The sequence below is a fragment of the Lolium rigidum genome, chromosome 2, assembly GCF_022539505.1.
Source record: "Lolium rigidum isolate FL_2022 chromosome 2, APGP_CSIRO_Lrig_0.1, whole genome shotgun sequence".
Taxonomy (NCBI): domain Eukaryota; kingdom Viridiplantae; phylum Streptophyta; class Magnoliopsida; order Poales; family Poaceae; genus Lolium; species Lolium rigidum.
The window spans coordinates 167,646,421-167,659,074 of NC_061509.1; the positions used below are offsets into that span (position 1 = coordinate 167,646,421).

The window sequence follows — 12,654 nt, forward strand, 5'->3', positions numbered from 1 at the left end:
ATCTTTGCATACAGTAAAAAAAGGTTGACAAAATGTTGGGAGAAATTATTCAATGAACCTGAGTTACCTGATATCCTTTTAACCTTGTGCCTCACTCCGTTAGAATTTAAGTACAAAGATGCATCTAGTAGTCCTTAGGCACATATATTCTGAGCTTCTACATCTCCGGGTCTGTATTCAAGCTCTGCACCATGTTGACTGCAATCTGAGGTATACTAAGCAATTAGGCATATATTCTGAGCTCTGCACCATGTTGACTGTAGTCTGTGGTATACTAAGCAATTAGGCATATATTGTGAGCTCTGCACCATGTTGACTGCGGTCTGTGGTATACTGAGGAATTAGGCATATAATAAAAAAAAAACGAGGTTGACGGGGGCATATAACAAATAAATCAAACATTTCTCCCCTTTGGAGTCTTGTTCCAGTACAAGGATGTCTCCAAGGTGAACGTAGGGTGATCAGCATCATGCTGACCTTGATGTGTAGCTCCTGAGATATCACTCTCTAAAGGAATACTAATCGAGCATGGATTTCATCAAAGACTGGGCATCATTTCCAACCACGGCATTGCCAGTACCCTTGGGGACCTTGCGCTCCTTGAGGACACTGCGCACAGTGGCCATGTCATCCCATCTGTTTGATGCTCCGTATATATTTGACAGGAGGATGTACCGGCTGCCATGACGAGGCTCCATCTCAATGAGCTTCTTGGCAATCTCCTCGCCAAGCTCCACCTCGCCATGGGTCTTGCAGGCGCCAGCAAGCGCGCCCCACAAGCCTGGGTGCGGCTCAACCGGCATGCTGCTGACAAAATCCACCGCCTCCCTAACATAACCCGCACGCCCGAGCAAATCGACCATCAGGCCATAGTGCTCCTGGACAGGCTCGATTCCAAAGCCATTGACCATCCTATTGAACAGCCAGCGGCCCTCGTCGACGAGACCCGAGTGGCTACAGGCGCCCAGCAGCCCGATGAAGGTTATGTCGTTCGGCCGAACACCAGCCATCTGCATCTTCCAGAATAGCGAAAGGGCCTGCCTCTCGCCGCCGTTCATGGCGAGGCCGGTGATCATCGAGTTCCAGGAATATATGTTCTTCACTGGCATTGCGGTGAACACCCTGACGGCGTTGTGGATACTCCCACATTTACCGTACATGTCAACGATCGCCGTCGCGAGGATGACGCTCATCGCCTTCCCGCGCAGCTCCCGCTCGGCGCACGCGTGCGCCCACGCGCCGTGCTCCACCGATCGCAGCCGCCCGCACGCGGTGACGGCACTCACTAGCGCGGACTCGTTCGGCGCGACGCCCTGCCCAACCATTTCGCCGAACACCCTCAGGGCCTCCTCGCAGTGGTCGGCCTGCACGAGGCCGGTGACCATGGAGCTCCACGAGGCGGCGTTCCGGGCGGGCATTGCGTCGAACAGCTTGCGCGCCCTGGAGAGCTTCCCGGCGCCGGCGTAGGCGCCCAGCATGGCGTTCCAGGAGACCACGTTCTTCTCGGGCATGGCGTCGAAGAACCACCGCGCGCGCTCCACGTCGCCGGCGTTGGCATGGCCGGTGACCATGGTGGTCCAGGTGACGACGTCGGCGACATTCTTTGAATCGGAGAAGAGACGCTCGGCGGAGGCGACGTCGGCGGCCCGGAAGTAGGCGGAGACGGCGGCGTTGAGGACGTAGACGTCGCGGTCGTGGCCAAGCCTGACGGCGAGCGAGTGGAGGAGGGTGGCGATGGGGAGGCTGGGGGAGCGGGCGCAGGAGTGGAGGGAGAAGGAGAGGGAGAGGTGGTCGGGCGGGAGGCGGTGGAGGAGGAGGAAGCGGAGGAGAAGGGCGCAGGCGGTGGGGATGGAAGAGGCGCGGAGGAGAGAGTTGACGGAGGTGCGGGAGGAGAGGTGTCCAGAGGTGAGGAGGGCGGCGTGCGCGCGGCGGAGGATGCCCGGGCTGGCGGCGGCACTGGCCGCCACGGTGGCGAGCCAGGAGGAGGGCTGGGCGTTAACGATGCCGCCCGCCATGGGGATCTCTCCCAACTGTGATTCTGTGGAAGACAGTGGAAACTAGGGCGCCTTGGTAGCCTGCGTACTCCTTGCCTCGCATCGGTCTAGCTTTTTTGGGTCCGTTCGGTTACTTTGTCGATGCCGCGTTGTTGTAGGAACCCTTTCTTAAAACACCCTCGGGCAAGGTCCTGGAGGAACGCCCGTTTCTAGCGAGCCACCCCCGTTTCCGCACAAGTGAAGAACGTGGCGTCCTTGCAGAGCCACCGCGGGAGATGGCAGGAGCTCGCGCGGGACGGCGAAATCTCGGTGGGCTAAATTCGGTCACCGCGCTTGAATTTTCGTCACCGTATATAGGGGTGGCTCTCTCACCGGCAAATCCAAAATCCCCCACTTCCCCCCATTTCGAGCTCATCCACCATCCCCGATCTATCGACATGGCCGGCTCTACCTCACCCGCACGATCGGCGACGCTTGCGGCGGCGACGGTGGATGTGGCGGCGGCTACTGGCCGCGGAGGATGGTCGTCTTCTTCATCTGCGTCGATGACTTCGGTTGTGGTAAGCTTCTGTAAACCCTAGCCTTAGATCTAAATATTTTGGGTACACAACCGGGGTCTGAACAAATCCATTGTAGGACATTCATCCATCGGTGGTGGAGGTTGTGGAGGTTTTTCAGGTTCCATCTGACTCTACGACGGGGAGCGTTCTCGCCGTTGACTCTTTCACTGGGACGGTGGTACTGCCTGCATCTTCTCCAGCGTCCCCTGCTTCCCCTACCTCGGTGATGCGTGTGGCTCCTTTGACTGTAAAGCCGATCTTACCTACCTCGTTGTTCATTGATGTGGTACTGGTAGTTCATTGATCTGGTAGTGCTTAAGGATATCCATGTGGTAGTTAAGGATTTTCATGTGGTAGTTCATTGGCCTGCTAGTGCTTAAGGATGTCCATGTGGTAGTTCATCGATCTGCTAGTGTTTGTCATGTACGATCATACCTTTGGGCTCCCCTGAACTGTCTGCCCCAACTGTGAATGTTCAGCCATGTCCGATTGCAAGCAAACCAGCCATGGTATGGAAACCTGAGCTATCAGAGTTTGTGCTCAACCGGTTGGTTCAGCTCGTCCGTAGCGGTGTTTGCTTCAACATGGGATTCAAGGAGCAACATATGAAGAAGGTAGCCGCGGATGTTCTTGCATTTGCCGGCGTACATGTCACCACTCTTCAGCTGTACAACCACATCAGAAACTGGAGGACGAAGTGGAGCGTCATCATGAAGATGAAATCCGATCGCATTCTGAACTAGAGCGAAGATGGTTGCTGCTTCTACGGTGGTGATGAAGGGGCGGCGGACGAGTACATCCAGGTACGAAGACTCATTGAGTTCCTGCATAGATTTGAAAGTATATATATGTTAATGTCGTCCGAACTAACAGGTGTTCCTTGTGGATTGCAGCGGTACCTGAAGTACCGTCAGTACGTCGGCACCCTGATCACCAACTATGCTCAGATGAAGACGATCTTCACTCCCCGGTTCGTCTGCAAGGCGCAGCTGTTTCAGCCTAACTTGCTGGTCAGGGCTATCGACTTCATTGCAGACAATGAAGCCGAGTATGCCGTCTACCGTAAGCTGCAGCCACCGGATGGGAGGAGTTGGCTTAGGACCTGGCTCCGCAACCAGTGCTTAGTGTTTCTGCTTCCTTCTCATGATTCGCTGATTTTAGGAGGTGATCTTGTATCTCTCCATTAGCTAGGACTTGCTACAACCTGATCCCCGGTTTGTAATGATGAACTTGTTCGAGGTGGTATATACTAACCCCTCGTGATGAACATGTGATGCATCATAAAGTAGTTGCTTCGTTCGTGATGCATCGCCCCTAAGTAGTAGTTGCTGTGTATTACCAACATCTTTTCTGATGAACTGAATCTCATGTGTTCTGTTATTCAGTACTGGGTAACCTCACCACTCTAAATGAAGGGGTTACCACAGCACTGAGCTATATGCAATCAAACAGGCTGTGGGTTGCCCGAGCAGGGAAGAAAGTACTGTTAACAGGCAACCAAACGATGGGGCCTGGGTTCCTTCTCCGACGCGTAAAAGTCCTCACAGGCTACCAAACGACCCGGCAAAAGTGGCCCATGGTCTGTTCATGACACGCAGGGGCTCCCATCTCGCTGACGCAGTCATGCAGGAAATCGGCCCAGGCAACCAAAGGCGCCGCTACGGTATGAATCCCCCTCCCCTCCCCTATACAATTGTTCAATTCAAGCACCAAAAAATTTGGATTTTATTTGTTTCTCAAGCATACGAAATAGAAGAGAGACGATAGGTTTATTTATTTTGGTAGTATATAACAAATCTGCCAATACCAATATCCCCGTAGTCAAATATGGCGAGATTAACTTGGACTGGCACTATCAACTATAGTACAGTATTTATGATTATGGCAAAACAATCCTCATACATACTCATATTGGTTTTGCTATGTCTCAGTCAACTAAGATTTTCTTAAGTCTAAGTCACTTACAAAAGAACTGCTTGAACTACACTTTTGTTAAAAAAGTGCAATTGCACTTTTCTGTCAAAAATGTGCAACTAGACCGAGTTGCATTTTTCTTTGAACTGTAGTTGCACTTTTCTGAGTTGACTGAGACTTAAGAAAATCTTAGTCAACTGAGACATAGACACACCCTGCTCATATATATGCTCCAGGCTGATACGACAAGAAACCGCTGAATATTGTTGGTTGCTGAATACAAAATGCACACATTGAACAATATTCTATTAACCTCTTTCAAGGATCACAAACACCACATTGCACTATGTACATCGCAGTACAGGTGAACATATTTGATCATCCAAGTCGCCAAAACAGTCAGCAAGCAGAAAACGAATAAGAAGCTAAAACTTAGGATAAACAGTTCCCTCCTCTTTTGCAACAAAGGTAGATGACTCCGCCAGTTCCACCCCAGAAACGAAGCCGCTGTCTCTGTACTACTTATAGATTACATAACATCTTATACAAAAAAAAAATGAAGGCAGGTAACAAAAATGCACAAAACTTTCGTATCAGAGTGGGATACAGGAAGATCTCTTGTGTTGCGCTTCTCCAGTTCCATTGTTCAGTAGGACAACAACCATTGCCGAGCGGCATGGCTACGAAGGTCTCTTGGATGGTCTTGACATGCTTGTACCAGTATCAGCATTGTCGTCATCTTCTGCCTGCAAATATGCATTAGTTTGGATGTCAGGAAGAATCAAAACACCGCTCTATTAAAGAAGACTATAAAGGCCATGCATATTGTTAGGATAGGATGTATGGCTTTGTCATCAAACTTTGTGCTAATGGTTGATGATAATAAAATATCTTGAGAAATTCCCAACAAAGATGTAGTAGGCTTTCCTTGAGCAATATCTACTAAATAATTTAGACCTCCAATACTTCACTCTACAAAAGTACAAAGGCTCGCACAGTTTTACTCGGAAATGGAGCATCAAATGATACTGAACATATGAAAAATAGACCATGTCCAGAATTGATATAGAAGTAGGCAAGTAGCAAAAGTGTGAGATGCATTTTTAACTACCCATGACTACAACCTAGATAATTTTGCTTAAGCTGTTTTTGCCTACTTGCAGCAAAATCCTATAATCTGTCTTGTAAGATAAGACAAGCTGTCTTTAGATTTAAGGCTAACACAGACCAAAGCGGCAAGTGCTCCAAACAGTGCATTAAACAAAGGAGCTAGGCAGCGACCAGGAAGAAATAGGCCCTCAAATCTGAGCCAAAGAGGATTCGAAACTGGGTTGTGGAGTTTTACACACACACCTCTCAGGCTCTCACGGTCTCACCATGCCTTGTGCAGTGCACCAAGGGACATAAAAATTTGGGTGGCATGTATGTGATATTGCGTGCTCAGAAACCAATTGAACCTTAGTTCCCTAGAGTCTGACTGCCATTTTTAAGGTACAAAGGTATTATCATGGTGTGTTTCCTTAACTAATATAATACCCAAAAAAATGGAAAATTCATATGATCCTCTGCAAAATTGCCTTCCAAGTATGATGACTAAACTTACCTTACCAGCACAGCTCCTCTCTGCTTTCTGCAAGATGTATCTTGACGACCCAATGAAAGGACCACCAGGATGATGATTCTGTGAGTGCACTTCAACTGAAGATGAACAAGATGGGACATAAAATGCACTACCACTGGCAGATCTTTTCCTTGATATTGGAGAGTTTGCTACGGAACTCGTGTCTTCCATCTTTGAATCCTTGATCACATCAACACAAGTAGTCTGTTTATTTGCACCATTCAGTTCCTTAGGCTGTAACTCATGATTCCTGCCATCAGCAGTGGGCACTTTTTGATCGCACTGCAGAGCACTTGGAGGAAGTTCCTTCAAAATAACTTTTGGAATATCAAAGCTCTTGATATGGCTCAAGTTGTCTTCAACAACCTCACCATCAAATTCTGCAAGTTTTTCAGCTGTATCCAATTGCCACATTGTGGAGATGGCATCATCTAAGCACTCCCGAGCTGTGTTTAGTTCTACAATGGGCATAGGATAGTTAAAACCTAGTTCAACTCCAGCAACTTCTAGTATAGAGCTCGGTGCATCCCATGGATGATGAATCCACTCCGCTGGCATTCTAGCTAATTCTGGAATCCAAGTTCTCACATATTCACCATCCGGATCATACTTTTGACCTTGTACCTAGTTTTGGGTGCAAGGGAAGAGAAGGACAAATAGATAAACCTCATGAAACAAAGATAAATTACTTGGTGCTCAAGCACATATAATTAGATGCATCTACAATGACATAGCTCGTAAGGTAAACAAACACATATAAATAAGTACTCCCTCCATCCCAAAATATAAGGCACGCTTTTTTGCATGGTCTTTGATGCATAACTTTGACCACTAATATATACAAAACTATATGGTTTCAGAATATATAAATGGCATCGTTGCATTCTTCTTGCAAATCTATTTCATTTTATATATATTTACACAAATTTGTGGACATTTTATGAGTATAAATGATAGTAAAAGTTATAAGTTGTTGACCAGTGCAATTTAAGGGCCCTTATATTCTGGGACGGAGGGAGTATGAACTATATCACAATACAGGTTAAACAGCTGCAAGATGGTAATAGCACAAATACTATGTTCTTTAGAATATATTAAAGGTAATTTGAGAATATAAAATCATACTAAGCAAAAAAATAAAGCCATGAAATTCCATCCTACACTGTACTCCATAGCTTCACCAACTTTCAGTCAACATAATAATACATTCTTGGCTTGCTATCTTCTATTTTTATGGGACGCAGGATTAGCTCATCATATATGAACCACCACATGAACAAAAGCACCTAAAGTTCAATTATGGATTCAGTCCACAGACTCATTTTCGTTTTTTTAAGGATTACAATATAGCTCAAATATGATGTGGTGCTACAATGCATACCTCTGGATTATCAAGACGACCGAGCTCATGGCCATCAGGCAAACTCCCAGATATGTATTGCCAGCCAAGAATATCACTTTCTATATCAGCATCCAACAGAACATCCCAAAAGTACTTCATCCCCCAAGTCCATGGAATGAGTAGAAATTTAACAGCAAAGCTTGAAACTATTACTCTTATTCGATTATGTATCCAGCCAGTAGCCCAAAGCTCCCTCATGCCAGCATCTACTAATGGGTATCCTGTCATTCCCTGTCTCCAGGACTTGAACCTATCCTCATCTACTCGCCAGGGATAGTGTTTCAAGTTCCCCAGCAACGACCTTTCATGTGTAAACGGGAAGCTGAAACACATATAACGCGAATATTCTCGAAGACCAATTGACCGCAAGAACAAGTTAACACTCTCCCCGCCTTCAGATTTCCCCTCATTTTCCCACTTGATTTGTTGCATTCTGACAAGTTGGTAAACTTTCCTTATACTCACCTCACCATAATGAAAATATGGCGATAGTAACGAGGTTGTAGTCCCTGCAACCTTCATTCTGTCTTTTGAATAATCAAGGAGACCATGGCACACAAAATCCTCAAGCGTCTTCTCCGCATTGCGCCAGCCAGGAGACCAGGCCCTGCTTAGCAAAGCATTGCTTGATTCCTCATCCTTACTTGATTCAAGACCTAGGTTATCAACTGAACTACTATGAAGGTTTTCTATACCTGAATGTGAAACCGAAAAATGTTAAGCATTAAAGCAGCAACATCTTATCAAACTATAAATTAAATATACAAGATCAGATCACAAATAACTAAACATGTGTATGTGAACAAAGCAACGCTTTCAAGTAAACAACTTAACCTCAATACTGTATTTTCTTTAATTTTAAGTTTTTAACATGCCATTATGTTTCGTTACGCTTAATTTTGGCTTCTAACTTTTGGCTTATAAGCCACGAAAGCACCTTTGGCTTTTGGCCTATATCCAGTCGCAAACCAAAGGTGCTTTCGTGGCTTATAAGCCAAAGTCTAAGAAGCCAGAAAAGGCCCAACTCCATAATATTGGTAAGGAAGCTACATCACATGAAATGGACCTCCATACGTACAGGCAAATGGCAAATGCTCAGGAGCTTAAAATGATAATGCTAGGCGAGTAGCCACAAGCTACCTGGAACAGGCACCAACCTCCAAGGTGCAAGCGATGGTGATATTTCAATAGGTAATCTCATGCACTTTTCCCAATACATATTGAACGTTGTAAATGCATGCCCATTGTCATCGTAAACTTCCCATGGCTCATATAGCAGATCACCACTGAAACTCTGCATAGAAATTCCAAGGCCCAAAAGCTCATTCTTGATTTTGTCATCCCGGACAAGTGAAATAGGGTCTAGAGCATAGAAAGGAGCATAAATAAGATCAAAATAGCATACTAAATGGACAAAACGAATCTAGAGTAATTCGACTGGTACCAGAATAGAGCAATGGGTAACTCATAGTTTATACCAACTATAGCAGGGATGGGATTTGAACCTGAAAACACTAATTTTATTTTCCATAGCATTCATGTACTATATGTCAAATGGAAAATATATCGCTCTGTGTGATCTCACGCCATGAGGGTAAGATTTACCAGGGGCGTAGTTCAGTATCACCGAAAAAGGTGTAATTTTCAAGAGCTCAGTTGTGTTAATTGTCAGATAAAACCATAGAATAAGTTTAACCATTCAGCCCTTGCTTCATTTGATCTAACACTTTTATCTTCAGCTAAACTTGATCTGTGTGCAGTGTACATTCAATGGCCTAATTGATATATTTAAAAATTGTGTACTCCATGTTCAGAGATAATATTAAAAAAAACTCGTCATACTGAATTTTACAGACTTGAAAAGCAACATGATGTGTATCTTGTTTTGAAATTTTCTTATTTCCCAAATGGTTTTACATGTATTAAATTTGAGTTGTTTCTACATTTCTGGGGAGAATACCTTACACATCATGGTATTAATGAGATCGGTCAGACAGGTTGAGGAAATATACTTCCTTTCCAATTTAACACGAAATAAATGATATTGACTGTGTTGTTTCCAAACTTGTTTGGACCAAAAATTGCATATGTGATGTGACTGGCTAAACATTTGAGATTGCCAAACATTTGAAAAGAAGAATCTGTACTGAGATGCTATCAAATAGCATGGGCATGTAGCCGCAAAAAAAGTAAGCATGGGCATGAAACCGTACCATATAGATGATTATAGACAACTCTAGTAGCGCCGACGGAATCAACGCACCGCAGAAGCGCGGCAAGGGTGCCCTCCTCGGCCCGGATCAGCACAAGCGGGCACCCGAGCGCCTCCAGCGACCTGCCAAGGTGGGCAAGCGACTCCTTGAGCCACCACCGGGAGCAGCGGCCGGGGTAGAAGCGGCCTTCCTCGGCCGGGCACCATATGAAGACAGGGAGCACGGAGCCGTCCCTGGCGGCGGCGGCCAAGGCCGGGTTGTCGTCGATCCTGAGGTCCCTCCTGAACCACACAACGGTCCTCTCGGAGCCGCCCATGCCTGCTCAGCTCAGAGACGGAGCGAGCCGCCGGCCCCTCAATCCACCATGACCTTCAGCACCGACAGCTCACCGCGTGCGAAAGCCTGTCGCTGAGGGGCATTACGTCGAACAGGACGTATGCCCGCAGGATTGCAAGTTGCAGCGAGTCCAAATCACAAACAAATGCTGGATCTTGATGGCTGCCCCCCTGCAGCAAGAGGATGGGGAGGCAATCACGCACGTAGACGACAAGATTCAGAGATCAGGACGGGTGCAGGTGGCGCAAGAGTCCAAGACTCGCCGGGAGGGCACGAGGCACCAACCGAATCGCAGGCTATGGCGAGGAGCGAGCTCGACAGCAATCTGTGCGCAGCATGGGAGTGGGCGCGGGCCATTCGCTTTCGCATCCAGGATCCCGTGTGTTTTATCGACGCCGAAGTGGGAAGGAAGGAGGAAGAGCAGCGAGCGCAAAAGTCCAAGAATTACCGGGAGGGGTGCTGAGTGCTGACGCGCCCATCACCACCAGCGATCTCACCGCCGGGGACCGGTTTGAGAAGTTGATAGAAGGGACCCAAGTGTGTGCCCATCCCAAGCATACACATCAAAGATCTAAAAAAAAACAGCATACACGATTAATTGTCATGATTTGCCTATAGCAATTCATGCGTTCGAATGTTTTCTTATGTAAGTACAGTACTCTTAACGAGAAGAAATGGTCATATATTCAAAAATATAATTTACAAAAATTTGACACTTCCAAATATAATTTTTTGATAGAGGGAGCATATGCACCCATGAGCCGAATTTGAATATCGGAGTGGTGTTTTGGAACATAGGAGCATATGCTCCCTTCATTTTCAAATACATCTTACACATACTTTGAAATTTCAAAAGAAACTGAAGTAAAAAAAATACGCACATACATCTTTACGTGATACACGGTCACAGAGTCGTTTCAGGAAAAATCGACTTGTCATGTGGCCTATGTAAAAAAGACAAAATTCAGTGTTATCCTATTAGTAGGATAAATTTTATCCTTTTTATATAGACCATAAAAAATATTATTTTTTCACGAAATTTGGCGAACTCACGTATATTATGAAGATGTAAATGTAGAATATTTGTAAAGTTTTGTTGACACTTCCAAATATAATTTTTTGATGGAGGGAGCATATTGACATAGGCATCCCAAATGGGCCTGCCAAAGATAGTACCCGGGGTTTAATGAAGGCCCACTACTCGAAGAATAAGAAGATTCGGGAGCACAAGATATATTAAGGAAAATAGAGTTGTAATAGGAAGTGTTGTTTGTAATCTGGCGGGATGAGTTAGAAACCGTCCCGGACTCTGTAACTTGTACAAAACGAAACCCTCGGCTCCGCCTCCTATATAAAGGGGAGTCGAGGGACGAAGAGATCATCGAATCATTGTTCACAAACCCTAGTTTTCATAATCGTCGAGTACTTTTCGGCTGAAACCTTCAAGATCTACTTGCCCTCTACTTCTAACTAAACCCTAGCCTATAATCCATAGGCATTGACAAGTTGATACCTTGTCAATTGGCGTCGTCTGTGGGAACTAGAGGCGTAAGGATCTGATCTCGATGGCACGTTCAAGATCTTCGACATCGTTAACCGCAAGCAACACAATGGATCGAGGTAAACAGATCGCTGCTGGTCTTGTCGATTTTGTTCCTCACCCACCCTCCCGTTTGGATGCATATGCGTATCTGGCGGAGCCCATGGAGATGACGTTCGGAAGGTTTCACTTTCGCGTCGAGAAGGAAGGATCGTATCGTGTCGAAATTCCGATTTCGTCGGGATCGTCGGCGGTCAATTCCGATTTTTCAAGCTATACATCGTCAACCGAGTCAGGAGAAGAAAAAACTTCGGAAACACGTTACGTCGCACCAGAGCAAGAGAGAAACTCGCCAAGATCTTCGGCGACATATCGTTTGAGTCATCTCGCGGACTCATATATAAGCGATGACTCAAGCGATGTCGACAGCTACGACTTCATCGATAAATCTATCACGATGGGCAAGGTCTTCATCAATCTCAACAATGATGTCACCAAACCCAACATAGATCCGAGTACAAAATATCATCGTATTTATGCCATTGAAAATCAAGAGGAAACATCGGAGGCTTTCGACGATTTGGGTAATCCCTATGTCGATCCCTCGTATCTAAGGAGAGGTATGGGCACTAAATATGTCGGGCCCACACCACGCGTCAGAGTTCAACTTCCACAAACAGCCTGGGATAGAGCTGCAAAGGCTATAGATGGTTCGGAGCCAATGACGACAACTGCTACAGTCCAAGAATTGCAAGCTTATCAATATAGGCTCGCACGAGCTGCCAGAGAATTGGAAAAACAGACAGCTGAGTTGAACGAGAGAAAGGAGGCAGCCTTCGCATCCGAGAGGAGAAGGGCAGATCTAAGTCGACAATCTAGAACCTCGAGAGATAGTCATAGAGAAGCTCGGAACAAAGCAAGGTCCAGATTGCAACACATACCTGAAGGAGAAAGAGAGTACCTGGTTCAAAATCTCGACATGTCTTTTATGTCGATAGACACAAGAGGGAATATTATCCCTAAAACACCAGAAGCTGGGTATATGGCGACACAAGCCTTTATCCTTGCATCCAG

General features: G+C 46.1%; 2 protein-coding genes across 2 annotated transcripts; both read right to left on the minus strand.

Annotated features, from left to right (window-relative positions):
• Positions 1-369: 369 nt before the first annotated feature.
• Positions 370-2,015, minus strand: LOC124690290 (pentatricopeptide repeat-containing protein At4g18840-like). The gene has a single exon (XM_047223691.1). It carries the CDS (start codon positions 2,013-2,015, stop codon positions 519-521), a length of 1,497 nt encoding a protein of 498 aa, XP_047079647.1. The 3' UTR covers positions 370-518.
• A 2,744-nt stretch (positions 2,016-4,759) lies between these two features.
• On the minus strand, positions 4,760-10,133 carry LOC124692575 (cryptochrome-1-like). Its single transcript, XM_047225970.1, has 5 exons — positions 9,705-10,133; positions 8,632-8,853; positions 7,471-8,186; positions 6,072-6,713; positions 4,760-5,214 (listed from the first exon to the last, which is right to left on the minus strand). The coding sequence occupies exons 1-5, from the start codon at positions 10,018-10,020 to the stop codon at positions 5,149-5,151; spliced, it is 1,962 nt and encodes a 653-aa protein (XP_047081926.1). The 5' UTR covers positions 10,021-10,133; the 3' UTR covers positions 4,760-5,148.
• Between the last annotated feature and the right edge of the window lie 2,521 nt (positions 10,134-12,654).